The 14,521-nt window shown below is 44.8% G+C and overlaps 1 protein-coding gene across 5 annotated transcripts in view; it reads right to left on the minus strand.

Annotated features, from left to right (window-relative positions):
* CROCC2 (ciliary rootlet coiled-coil, rootletin family member 2) overlaps positions 1-14,521 on the minus strand; it is a 91,645-nt gene that overhangs the window by 28,061 nt on the left and 49,063 nt on the right. For all 5 annotated transcript variants that reach the window (XM_079977409.1, XM_079977408.1, XM_079977412.1 and 2 more), the window contains 2 exons: positions 7,744-7,887; positions 70-308 (listed from right to left, as the gene is read on the minus strand). In XM_079977409.1, coding sequence (XP_079833535.1) covers positions 70-308; positions 7,744-7,887 — 383 coding nt within the window. The remainder of the gene's footprint in view (positions 1-69; positions 309-7,743; positions 7,888-14,521) is intronic.

Genomic DNA, 14,521 nt, shown 5'->3' on the forward strand with positions numbered 1-14,521 from the left:
CTCTAAAAGTGCTGTGAGCCGATAGCCACTATGCCAGCAACACGCCTGTCCAGCACCAAGGCTACCTACCTGAGCCTCTCGTTCTCTGCTCTCTTGACAGCTGCTCTGAGCTCACTGTTGGATTTCTGTAGTGCTTCTTTTTCTCTGCTCTCGTCTGCCACAGCCCTCCGAATTTCCAGCAGCTCCTTTTGCTGGTGGTCACGAGCCTCTTCAGTCTCCTGCAGCCTATGGTGAAGCTCAACCAGCTCCTTGCGAATTTCTGCGTGGGTATCCTCTGCCAGCCGCAGCTGTGCTTTTAGCTGTTCTGCCTTGAAGAAAAAAGCATACATGGCTAAGCCAGGAACCTGAAACCCGCAGCACAATCCTAAGGCTTACTCAGAAATAAGCCCATTGACTTGACTGGGACTTACTCCCTCATAAGCACACTTAGGATTGCAGCAAATAGGCGTGCATGGTTAAAATGATGCTTGCACTGTCCCTTGGAGGGTGATGCTGATGCCTAAGCAAAACGAGCATTTACAGTGGTATCTCGGGTTACAGACACTTCAGGTTACAGACGCTTCAGGTTACAGACTCCGCTAACCCAGAAATAGTACCTCGGGTTATGAACTTTTCTTCAGGATGAGAACAGAAATTGCGCGGCGGCAGCATGGCGGTGGTGGGAGGCCCCATTAGCTAAAGTGGTACCTCAGGTTAAGAACGGTTTCAGGTTAAGAACGGAACTCCAGAACGAATTAAGTTCTTAACCCAAGGTACTACTGTATTTGAAACATAGGCATTTGGAAAGTACAGTGGTACCTCAGAGTTTGAACATAATCAGCCCCAGAAGACTGTTCAGGTTCTGAAACATTTGAAAACCAAAAACTCACCACCCAACAGCTAGGCCTCAGGATCTTGCATGCAGCGGAAGCCACGTGGCATGTTTGACTTCCGAGGTGTGTTCGAAAACCGAAGCATTTACTTCTGGATTTACAGTGTTTGAAAACCAAAATGTTAGTCAACGGAGACGTTCGAAAACCAAGGTACCACTGTATAGTCCTAATCTAGAGCTCACTGTATGGCAGGGAATAAATCTTAATTACAAAGGCAATGCAGCGGCATGTCTACCCATAAATCAGTCCAACTGAACTCAACAGGGCATACTTCTCAGTAGATAAAGAATTGTCCTGCACACCCCATTTGGGCAGAAAGCAAAGCTAGCTGGAGTCTGGATCGATCGCAGTATGCTATTTCAAAATCCAGGTTGTTAGCAAAAAGAAAAGGTACTTTCAAAGAGAGACCTACCTCTTCTTAGTGGATATATATTGTCTTGAATACTAGCCAATCTGTGCCAGCCATGAGCGACTACATCATTTGTTTAATGACTAGTTGGTTTTCCTTAATGACCAATGGCCATCTCTTTATCAGAGCTGACTATACAAAATGGTTTACTGATAAAGAGTTGTCTCTGAAGGGACACGTCTTTGCCGCTGCCATCCCTTCCCCACAACCCCAGCTAGGATGCTGAAAGCTAGAGCTGGCTGCAAAAAGAACAACAGAAACAAGCTTTGGAACAGTGAGAGGAGAAATACCCGCAGTGTCAGAGTTCCTCTGGAGGACCAGTTTTTTTAAACATTCAGCCTGACTTGCTTGCACAAAACCTACAAGGAGCTTAGATTACATCCAGGCTTTTTCTCAGCTTTCCCTCTGATTTGTTTACGGGGCAGTTATACGAACATAAGCATTCATCCTGCATTTATCCTGATTTGCTTGTGAGCTGTTTATATGTTGTTCATTCACCAAACACTTTACCATGCATTTTCCCATTCATTTCCTAATGGCAAAAAGCCAAATTCTTTTTTAAAAGTGCAAATGTTGCGCTAGGGTAACAGAACACTTTAATCCACTTTATCTGCACATATCTGAAGTATGTGATTGAATTCCTCCCACAAAACGGTGACGGTATGGAGGCACCCTAAGTGTGAAACAGACACAGAGAACTCTAACGCTGAAAAGTTAAAATCAGCCTTTTCCAATCTGGTGCTCTTCAGAAGTTTTGGACTCCATCTCCCTTAGGCACCAGCTACTATGGTCATATGTACCATGGTACCAATAAGGGACTGAGCCTAGGGCTTGCCGATCAGAAGGTCGGTGATTCAAATCTATGCAACGGTGGGGCTCCTCTTGCTTGGTCCCTGCTCCTGCCAACCTAGCAGTTTGAAAGCACATCAAAGTGCAAGTAGATAAATAGGTACAGCTCTGGCGGGAAGGTAAATGGCATTACCGTGCACTGCTCTGGTTTCGCCAGAAGTGGCTTAGTCATGCTGGCCACATTACCCAGAAAACCTGTCTGTGGAAAAAAGTCGGCTCCCTCGGCCAGTAAAGTGAGATGAGTGTCGCAACCCCAGAGTTGTCTGCGACTGGATTAACTGGCAGGGGTCCTTTACTTTTACCTTTTTTTACCATGGTCAATACATTGTCCAACATCAGCAGAAGGACTCCAGGTTAGGGAAATATGGCTAAACCTCTCTTGTGGTGTTTTACTGCCTTTTGGGGTACCAATGGGGCAAAATGTTATAAGGAGGCCATAATTCCCAAGTGACCTCTTCTTCCTAAGAGAATCAATTCCCTGGGGAAGTGCTACTCATGGGTAAATGCTACCCATGGAACTTCTTGCCACTAGAGGAAGTGGGGAGAAGAATAAATAACTTGTATAACTTTGAACCCATCATAAATCTTTTTCTCTTGGAGCCATGTGGCTTCAAAGCAGAATTTCTCACTTCAGCAAAGGAAAGCATGCAAGCATGTCTGAATGGAGGATATAGGAATGTTTCAGATTGTGGCTGCATCTCAACAGGAGCAGGAGTGAGAGGTGTTGTGATTCATGTGTGAGATAGTAGGCATTTATCAGGTGGTGGGAATGCGTAATTGGAGCTATCAGCATGCTGTTAGATTTGAGTGCCAAACTGAGTAGGAGCAGAGGAGGAAGATTATGTTTGGAATGCAAGGAAGGGGGAAAAAAGCAAGCTACAACTGGAAGAGCTCAGTTGCTAAAGATAAACGACAGCAACAACTCGTGGCCTTAGGTGATCTCAAGGCTGTTCCATTTCATGCACTCTACAGATACAAAGACACCTACTTCTGCTTCATTGACTATGCAAAAGCCTTTGACTGTGTCGACCACAGCAAACTATGGCAAGTTCTTAAAGAAATGGGAGTGCCTGGTCACCTCATCTGTCTCCTGAGAAATCTCTATGTGGGACAAGAAGCTACAGTTAGAACTGGATATGGAACAACTGATTGGTTCAAAATTGGGAAAGGAGTACGACAAGGCTGTATATTGTCTCTCTGCTTATTTAACTTATATGCAGAATTCATCATGCGAAAGGCTGGGCTGGATGAATCCAAAGCCGGAATTAAGATTGCCGGAAGAAATATCAACAACCTCAGATATGCAGATGACACAACCTTGATGGCAGAAAGTGAGGAGGAATTAAAGAACCTTTAATTGAGGGTGAAAGAGGAGAGCGCAAAATATGGTCTGAAGCTCAACATCAAAAAAACGAAGATCATGGCCACTGGTCCCATCACCTCCTGGCAAATAGAAGGGGAAGAAATGGAGGCAGTAAGAGATTTTACTTTCTTGGGCTCCATGATCACTGCAGATGGTGACAGCAGTCACGAAATTAAAAGACGCCTGCTTCTTGGGAGAAAAGCAATGACAAACCTAGACAGCATCTTAAAAAGTAGAGACATCACCTTGCCAACAAAGGTTCGTATAATTAAAGCCATGGTTTTCCCAGTAGTGATGTATGGAAGTGAGAGCTGGACCATAAAGAAGGCTGATCGCTGAAGAATTGATGCTTTTGAATTATGGTGCTGGAGGAGACTCTTGAGAGTCCCATGGACTGCAAGAAGATCAAACCTCTCCATTCTTAAGGAAATCAGACCTGAGTGCTCACTGGAAGGACAGATCCTGAAGCTGAGGCTCCAATACTTTGGCCACCTCATGAGAAGAGAAGACTCCCTGGAAAAGACCCTGATGTTGGGAAAGATGGAGGGCACAAGGCGAAGGGGACGACAGAGGATGAGATGGTTGGATGGTGTTCTTGAAGCTACCAGCATGAGTTTGATCAAACTGCGGGAGGCAGTGGAGGACAGAAGTGCCTGGCGTGCTCTGGTCCATGGGGTCACAAAGAGTCAGACACGATTAAACGACTAAACAACAACAACAACAGATACAATGAGGAAAACTACCTGTCCTGAGGACGCCTGTTTGCATTAGGAGTGTTGCATTTAAGCATGCTGCATCCTTGCTGAAAATATGTGGAAACCTGTACAGGCACTAAAAATGGTGCTTTGCAGGCCAAGCTGTACTCATTTGAGAAGGATTAATATTTCTGCTAACAACTGGAAAAATGCATTAAAAAAGAAAAGAAAAAGAAAGAGAAGGAAATCTGAATTAAATTTGTGCGTGGCCATTGTGCCAAGCTGATCTGTCCTTGGAACACTGCTCTTTTCTGATGCCTTTGCGCATTCCACTTGGTCCATAGTGTGGTGTGGAGGCAGAAAAGAAAAATCCTCAGCAGCAGTAGGCTAGAAGTAACAGCATCTTAAAAAGCAGAGCCACCTTCATCCTTTCTGAATGAGGGTGAACTGCCAGTGCAGAGGGCCAGAACTTGCCCAGACCCACAGAGTAGCACATGTGTGCTCATCAGTTCTTCAGCCACACCGGTACAAGCAAGCCTGCATTCTAGTACAATGCAATGTGTTCCAGAGGCTGCACAGTGAATTACTAGGTATGATAAGCTATTTCCTGGGATAGCAGCACAGGGTACATCAGACGCAGGAGAAAATAGGGTTCTCTGTGTTTTAATTCTGCCTCTCTGGACAAGCTGAGGCTACACACAACTGCTCTTGCTCCCTCGGTCCGTTATATTACTGGAATCGGGGACGGGCAAACAATTCCAATATGAACCCCCTTTCTTTCCTTCCCAACTTTCTTTCCTAACGCTTTTACTCTGGAAAGCTCTTAACATTGTCCAGATCCTCCCTGTTGGCCTGTCTCATTCCGACCAGCTCTCTGTTATTGTTGTTTTGTTTTTGAGAAGGATTGGGGTGAGCCCCTTTCTCTCCCAACCCCCACCTACATATGGGATCCACAAACGCAGTCAGCGGTTTTCTGCTGAGCTCAGCAGAAATTCACGAAGAAAGGTCAGTGACCAAAGAGAGGGGCGATCCATCATAAAATAAACTGTTTTTATTCCCTAGGATAAAGGAAGGGGGGCTAGCAGGGGGTGAGATTGAAAAGAAAACATTGCACATGAACCACCCCCCAACTCAAACACACACACACACACACAGACACACACACACACACACACACACACCCTCCTTCCTGGCTCGCTCACTCTCTGTGTAAGGGCAGAGCTTTCCTCATTTACAGGAACACTGTAGCAAAGCTCTTAATGTGATTATTATAATTATATCTTGACTAGAACTTTTTATAAACAGTCTCTTTTGAAATCATGCCTGGGCAGCCAAGTCTCCAGCTGAGCCCTGGACACATGGAACAGGGTATTTCATGGTGGGAGAGGAAATGTGCATGCGTGTGAGAGACAGGGCGGGTGTGTGTGTGGAGGCGGGAGTGGTTGTGCATTGAAGTTCACAGAATGATGTGGGAATATATTTACATGCACATGTGTGTGAATTCATGCAACTATTTCCACACAGTAAGAACATTGTAGGAGCCAACTCCAAGGGGGCTGAGGTCCCTTCAGCCCGCCCAATAAAATATCTGAGAGGTCTGCCCCCAAAGTTGACGTGCATTGCCATTCAAATGGTGTGTGTGCACAGCATCATGTGATTAGTTACGTGGGATGAGCCCCCCAATATTTTATTCAAGTTGGCACCACTGAAGAACATTGTTTTGGGGGGGGGGGTGCCTGGGTGATGGGCCACTAAGAGAAACAAAGGAAATGAACTCTGTGTGGGCAAAAGCCACAGCTGAGCATTTGCAGTGATATGACCTAGAGGAAAAAGCAGCAAGCCTGAGAGAGAGAGAGAGTCAAGAGTGCAGTGCTTGATGTCTGTTAGAAACCAAGGCTGCAGCTATGGAAGAAACAGGACCCTTTTGGGGTGTTAATGCTGTGAAACCTTCCAGGTTCTATATATGTGTGAATAAACCATATTTCATAAAGACACTACTGTCTCCACTGTGCCTCATTTCCAGAAACGAACATGAAGCCTGGGGAAGCCCTGGAATCTCACACAGCTCAAAGACTGGGGTGGGGTGCAACACTACATTTGTGTGTGTGTGTGTGTGTGTGTGTGTGTGTATACACTCACACACACAAACACACACACATGTATGCGCATACATGTACACTTGATGATGCATGTACTCATGAGAAAACACGAATGTGGCAGATGTGCCTTGTATAGTTGTGGGCTTGTGTGTATGTATGTTGACTATGTGAGCGTGGTGTGCACTTAAGGGAAGGCAGGGCTGCTCAACGAGCCTGACTTCCTCAAGTTAAAAGGCTGTGAAAATGTTATGGTTCCCATGGTGATAAGTAGGTCAATGCTGGCGCCTGTGAGGATTTCACTCTGTGTTTCTTTGCCCTCAGCTTGTTATATTAGTCCCACAACTGTCCTCTCCCACTCCCCCCACCTCTCTTTCTCTCATCTGCTGCTGTCTCCCTTCCCATGCTGTGTTACTCTTTCTCTGCCCATCCTACATCCATCTAGGAACATATGCACCCCCTCTCGCCCCATCCCCATTCCTTCTGCCCTCCCTGCCCTCTGAAACAACCCTCTTCTGCTTGCTTGTGTGGTCCCTCCTGGGGCTGGACTTTGAAATCTGTTGAAAGGAGGCCATTTTTTTGCCAAAATAAACAGCCTGTCATGTTAAATTACTCTCTCTTCCTCTTTTATGTCCTTTAATTTTCTATTTCCCCCCCTTCACCCCACCCCAGTCTTTTCGGGCTGGGGGTCATTCTCTTGTTCTGATGTACTGTGTTTGTAGAGAACAAGAGCTCAGAAAGCATCTGGCAGTGGGTGAGGGATTCCACCTGGGGATGTTTTCCAGAGCTGCAGATATTGTTCCACCCCCAAGAGTCACCACCCGGAGATGTGTGTTAGGAAAAAGGGGGTGCAACGGGGTGGGCAGGGATCCCTGCTTGCAATTTAACCTATAGCACGCCATTATTAGAAAGGGCCCTGACTGGCTGGAGTCAGGGCCTGTTCTTCCTATTTCACACCTATCCAATCCAATTCTAGGTTACAAAAGGAGGGTTGCTAAGTAGAGAATGGAAAGTGACAGAGTACAAGCACCAATGCTTCTCCTTCATTCTGTCCCATGGTCTTCACAGGCCAAATAGGTTTTGCAGGTTTCCAAAGCTAACAAAACGTGTCTTTCTAGGGATGGAAGTGCTATGAGTTTGTACCCAACAGGCAGCTTTCCTTCAGTCATACTGCCTTCAACACTGAAGCCCTGCTCAAGTATTAAGTCTGGCCGATTCTGCCGTAATTTAGCACTACTGATTTCCATAGGAGCAGAAGACCTCAGATTTCAAAGCTACTGCCTCTTTCAGCAGAGAGGGGAAATGCTTCCATTGTGACCAACTTATTCACAGATGGCTTGAACTGGGGCAAACACCTATCTGTTGACAAAGAGATACATAGAGCACTTATAGGACCATACTGAACAGGGACAGAGAATCCTTCCACAGAAAGAAGACCCAGCCAAGAACCCGAACATACCTCCCTCCCAACAAGCTCCTTCTCTCTTGCCAGTTCCTTTATGTGTTCATTTAAGCGCTTTGCCTCCTTCTGGTGGGCAGCCATTGCGTCCTCAAACTGTGCCTGGAAGGTCCGTAGCTCACTGGTGATGCTGGCAACTGTGTTCTGTAATGAAGAAATCACAGAATCAAGCATGGTATGTGCCACTTTGTTCTATGTGTTCTGTAAAGTTCCAGAATATGGAGACACCGGCAGTCGAAGGACTGGCTCTCACAACCGTTTCCTCATAAAGCTGAGTTCTAGGGTAGCACTGCAGGTTAGCTGAAATTTGCTAGCCGGGAGCAAGTTTGATGCCTTTACAGGGCGACAAGGTACTTGCTTTTCATATCTGAAGTACAGGACTGATTCAAAACCCCAGTGGAAAGTCATTTAGGAACATTGGAAGCTGCCTTATGTCGAGTCAAACCGCTGATCCACCTAGTTTAGTATTGTGTACCCTGACTGACAAGCAGTTCTTGAGGGTTTTAGGCAACAGTCTTTTCCAGCTCTACATGAAGATGGCAGGTGTTTAACCTGGGATCTTCTGCTTGCAAAGCCTGTTCTCTCTCATGGGGCTGAGACCATTCTAAGTTTCTAAGGGCAGTTTTTCTGCACAGGAGGAAATGTAATCCCAACCCCAATGTAAGTGAATAGGAAATCCAGTTGATCACACAAAACAAAGCATTCAAATTAATCAAAGAGAAAGTTGGCCAAATGTAGAAAAATCATGGATGCTTTAGCTGAGATTCCTGCATTGCGGGGAGTTGGACTGGATCACCCTTGGGGTCCCTTCCAATTCTACAATTCTCTGATTCTTTATCTAGAAATAGCTAGACCGAAATTGTACCAGAACTTTTGGGCTGACAACAACACTGTTTGCAAAGTTTACCAGCCCATGCAACTATCTTTACAAAGACATTTTTAAAAAGCAGCTTTAGTGCAGCACCCATCACTGGTAGGTACAACTGGTTCTTCCCTGAGCAACAAGAACAGAGTTGATCTTGTTCTTCACTCTAAGCCAAAAAACACTTGCCAATATCTTCACCCATATAATGCTGCAAGACGCTGTAAGGTGTCCTCCCTAAGTTTAATATTCTTTTAGGGTTTTTCCTCCCCTGCCTGTGACAGTCAATGATTCTACAAGTTTTATAGACTCATAGCATGCCAAGATGGAAAGTGACCTATTAAATCATCCAGGCCACCCTGCCTTAATACAAGAAACTCCCTGGACAAAATTATGGATACTAGCAATAGCTTTGGGTCTCAACAGGACTATGGTAGGACCTGAGTATGTTTTGATGCCAAACTGAAAACAAGCAGCATTTGAGCAGATTCAGCTCCAGCAGAAGGATTTGTGAATAGGCCCTTATCTCTCTTTGGCAGAACAACCAAGGGTCTACAGCCCCAACTCTGTATCTGTAAAACTATACCCATTGAAATAATAATGAATAAATTATTTTGAAATAACAAAATTAAAAAGATAGGAGAAACATTTAAGACTTCAATAGGCAGAACTCACTTCATGAATTTAAGGTGTAGTGAGTGGACTGGAGTAGGTAGGGGGTCAATAACAGGGAAATGCAAAAACACCCTGCCTGCTATAATTCATGGTTTGTGTATTTCTTCCTTCCCAGTGCCACACACAAAACCAACAGCAACTGTGACATGAAAATTAGTCATCTAGTAAAAGACTGTTAATTGGAACATTTGTCTCCTTTATGGGAAATGACCTCCTTGGCATGAGAGAGAGAGAAGATACAGGAAAGCACAGCCAAACCATTTCATGGAAGTTAGGAAATGGTCAGCAGCAGGAGACCAATCTTTTGCTGTTGCAACCTTACGGTAAGAAATAAGCTGAGCTTTAAGGAAATGGTGTACAATCTCAGATCAGTTTTAGTGGAAACGAGAAAGAGAGAGGAATGTAGTCTGACCCATTTGTTCATTCTGGCCTAGTATCTACTCCAAGTGGCAGTGGCTCTTGGATCTCCAGCAGAGAACTTTCCCACCACTTGCAGCCTGATCCCTTTTAACTGAATATGTCAGGGTCTGAACCTAAAACCTTCTGCATTCAAAGCATCTACTTTATCAATGAGCTATGGCTCCTCCCTGGGCTGAAACCAGTCATGCTTTTTCTGGGAATCTTTGGAACTCAGCTGATAGGCTGTATCATTCAGCAGCCTGTGAAGGTGGAAGTTGAAAAAGATACAGCACGTCATGACATAATGAGCAGCAGAAAATTAACTTAAGGCATGGCTTGTGTAAACAATGACTTTGCCCAAGAGATGTGTTCAAAGGAAGATTCAATAGAGCTACTCTCAAATATCAGGTAAGAAAGTATTTCTAGGATGATAAATGGGGTGTCGAGGGATGGATTATGGATAGTATTCAACTAAGTTTTACTCAGAGTAGACCCACTGAAATATTGAGCATGACTATGTCAGGTCCATTTATTTCAATGGGTTTACTCTGAGTAAAGCTAAGGGCTCAGCCACACACCTTTTGTCTTGCTCTTTCTAGGTGCAGGTCTTGAGCGCTTTAAAGAGTGGATCTGTGCCTAGAAACACAACACAAAAAAGAAGCCTGGACAAGTCCTTCATTGAATACCACCCTATGCACTCAACTGTGAGCCACAATTGATGTATATGAACAGTAAGGCCTGACTCCCATTTCAGCTAAAAGCGGCCTTGTTTCAAATCCCTTGGATGGAGGCAGAGGTGGCACCTGCAACTTACATGGAACCCTTCCGGATTAAAGGCAATGCTATAGCTGTTGACCACATCTAAGTGGGACTGATACTGGACAATCTGGAACTTGGTTGCCAATTAAAATACTGTACCCACTTCTCTTCTTTTTCTCCCATTCAGGCTCCAGAAGAGTCATGTCAGCTCTTGGTTTAGAGCAGTAGCTGCACATCTAAGCATTAGTTACGAACATTAGGAGAGATGCTTTCTTGCTTATTCCTGAGGAGCACCAGAGATGCATTCCCCACAATGTGTTGCTGCCACAAACCAGCTAAGAAAAAGTGTGAATGAATCTCCCCTCAAAAGGAAGTGTGTTATGTGCAGGTCAGAAATTATTTTTCAGTGCAGTATCATAGTGATTAATTCTGAAGTGCAGGTATTCTAAGATGAGAGAGAGAGAGAGAGAGAGTCTTTTGACAAATAAAGACATTATGGCTTCAATATCAAGACATCTTTTTCTTACCCCCTTCTGCTTTGTTTAACATTCACTCACTATTCTGTAGCATTAGGATTGGTCAAGGGACTTTGCCATTTTTTTCAAAATGAAACAGGCAGTTTAACCCTTAGTTATGCAGGCTGATGCCAACAATTGCTTCTTCTGTTTAACTGATTTGGTGGAGTCTCTTGCCCCACCCCTGCCTGAGAATAGCCTATTTATTTGACATGCAGCGGATTGACAAATAGCACCCCAGGAGATTAGTGCTGTGGAATAAGCGGCTGTGCTTTGTCCAGAGGTGTACCTAGGGGTTGGTGAAACTGGCCCATGCCAGGTGCGCAGGCCTGCCTCCCCCCACAAAAATCACCTATCAGACTATGGAACGTATGACGTAAATACGCATGGCGATGCGCCGCTGCTGTCACAGCAAGATCAAACGCAGAAGCTTCCCATCCCTCTCGCATCATGGCACAAAGGCAAGCAGGAAGGTTATTTTCTTCAGGAGGGGGGCACCGAAACAGCTGCTTGCCAGGGGCATGAGGGATCCTAGGGACACCTCTAGTTTCATCCCTGCTACTGTAGCCCAGTATTTCATACTCTGAGTTGTAGTAGGTTACTAGGATGTTTCTGGCTACAGTTCTCTGGAACTGAATCTGGGATCTTCTCCATGCAAAAGTGTGTGCTGCAACACAGAGCTATAGACCTTCCTGTGAAGCTAAAATGCCCAGTGACTGATGCTGGCCTTGCATCTAATGACTTGTTCTGTTCATTCAATGAATAGGAATCTTCTATTACAACTATTGTTCAAATATTTTAACATTGCTTAATGCACGAGCCACAGTGTTTTCCTTCTCTAAATGTTTACTGGACTTTACAAAGGCTATCTCCTTACTCTCACCTCAGTTTCTTGCAAAATGCTTTCATTATTCAAACATACCTAGCAAAAAAAAAATTGCTCTTGCTCTGCAGATTAAAGAAAAAACCCTGACCAATCTGGACCTTCGGCCTGTCTATACCCCTGGTTAAATATTGTCCATGTTCTCTGCTTCCTTGATCACATGAATTGTTACAATGGTTTCCTGGATCATAGTGCAGTGGGCTTACACTTATACATTTTTCATATTTTTATATCTATTCTCATATTGGGTTTTTCTGAATAGGTAGGGGATTGACTTATGGATACTGAGTGCCCTCTAGTGCTACCACAGCAGCAGTACTCCAAAACTTTGGCCCAATCCTGGCTGCAGGATATAGGTTACAAAGGTAAGACTCTACTCTGGACCCTTCAGTTAAGCCATTTCCAAGGCAAACCAATCTGCCTAACATAAAAACTCCATAATATACAATAGAGTTAAACCAAAAACAAACCCACTTCATATAGGCCATGGGTATTTGGGGGTTCAAATTCCAGGTAAGCACCATGTCCTTACCTGACATTTTTAGGCAAGCCACACTTTCTCAAGCTCACTTATCCGATTTATAAAATGGGTGCAGCTTGCCAACTCTACCACAGTATTTGTTGTGAGAAGGCATAAGAAAATGCCACTGCTCATCCTGATTCTGATACTGTGTATATGGTAGGCAATGAAATGAACTGTTTCTAGACTTGGGACCTCTTCTAGTAACTAATTGGAAAGGACAAACTCTAGCTAGGAAGCCATGTCAGTTGTTACAGGAAACACAGCAGAGTGCCTTGGGGCACCTTAAAGACTAGCAGGTTTATTTTATTGTTTCAGCTAAAGTGTGTCCTGGCATAAGCCACAATAAATGGGCTAGTCTCCATGGAGCTACAAGGGTCTTTGTTGATTAAATCATAAAAGGCATAGTATATCATGGGACAAGTGGAGCTGGAAAGAGACAAAAGGACATCAGTCTAGAAGTCATTGACGATGATGCTCATAAGAATACTTCTGATGTAATTATAAGGCATGAGGCACATAGGAGCATCAATACCAATAATACCTTCATTGTCAATGTACAACCTGTGTACAATGAAATTAAACAACAAAAGGTTAGGTTTCTGTACTTCACTGACACAGCTGTTAAACAATCAGAGGGGTGAGTTTGGTAGCCCAACACAGAGACTTCTGGACTCCAGATGGAACTGAATGACCAAGACTGGTTAGTCTCCTTTATTTTTATTTTCTTTTACTATTAGTATTCAGACTAGATGAGGAGCATACAGTCCCAAATGAACGTAATATCCATCTACAACAGGGAAGTTCTTTCTTTCTATTTCCTTCCTTCCTTCCTTCCTTCCTTCCTTCCTTCCTTCCTTCCTAAACCTGCCTACCTTTTGGGCCGACCAAAGTGTGATTGTCCACTCTTCTTTCTAAAAATGGGATTCAGGCGACAGGGAAGTAGAGGATTACTACAGAATTGGCAAAAGTAGAAATAATAAGACAAAATCCCTACACTCTTGTCTTGTGAGGGGGGAAAAAGCCACTGGCAGGGACTGCCGTTCCCAGAGTGAAACAAGGATATTCCTGCTTCCCTTGCTGAGTTTGTGAGGCTCTGTTTTGCCATCTAGGCCGAAGGGAACTCCGATGGGGATTCAGGGAGGGGGAGCTCCAGGAAATGAGAAGCTCTTGGGCAAGATCTTTTCTTCTGGTGCCAGGAACTTGCTCACTGCGTTGCAAGCCACACACAAGCTTCTCCAAGGAGGAGAGAGATCGGACCATGCATGGAACACAGCCATGCAGCTTCCAGCTATGAATTGCAACATCCCCTGCCCCTAGGGAGGAGGGTCTGGCTTGGATTCACTGCCTCGCCCTACTCTGTCCCAGCTTGGAAGAATCTCCCTGTCATGCACGACCCTCCAGAAAACAGCTTACTGTATCAGTCATAATCTCACTGTCTTAGAGGGATCACAGTCATCGGTGCAGCTCAGAGCTGTTCCGTTGAGTGAGCAGACGCGAGGGCGGGTTAGAGATGGTGGACCAGAACGGTAGAGATTGCCAATAAATCCCAGCGATAGGGCAGGTCACATCCATTCCTGTCATTCTGTGCTGCTCTACAAGTTTGGGGTGGGGCTATTGTTTACAGTCCTTCGGGGAAATTATTTGTTTTAAAGCTGGCTTCCCTTTGGTTCCCAGTCAATCTTTCCAGCTGAAATGCTTTTCAAATTTGTTCTGGTGGGGGTTTCTCACCCTTGTTGTGGTATTTGTTTGCTCGGTCTTAGGAGGCTGTGCCTTGTGAGCTTGTGAACTGATCTCTCCAGAGATACGATAGGGCCCCGGCTAATATTGCCAATGTGTTTTTTATTTAAAGGCAGAACCAAACAATCCCACGTTGAGCTATTTAAAAAAAAGAAAAGGGGGAGGGGAAAACCTTGTGGTGCATTATGGAAACAAATTGTGGAGAGAGACAGGGCAAGCCAGAGTCAAGCAAATCGTGGGCAAGCAGGGTCCTTGTGCTCTATACAGCAACTCCAGTGGTCACCCACTCCTTCCAGAGAAACTCGCATACAGAGTTTCAGTACATGAAAGAAAGGCTGCAGCTCAGGCACAGAGCACATGCCATTCAGGCAGAACGCTCCAGGTTCAAACCTCAGCATCTCCAGGTAGGACTGGGAAAGGCTCTT

Source organism: Podarcis cretensis (genome assembly GCF_951804945.1).
Source record: "Podarcis cretensis genome assembly, chromosome: 5".
NCBI lineage: Eukaryota > Metazoa > Chordata > Lepidosauria > Squamata > Lacertidae > Podarcis > Podarcis cretensis.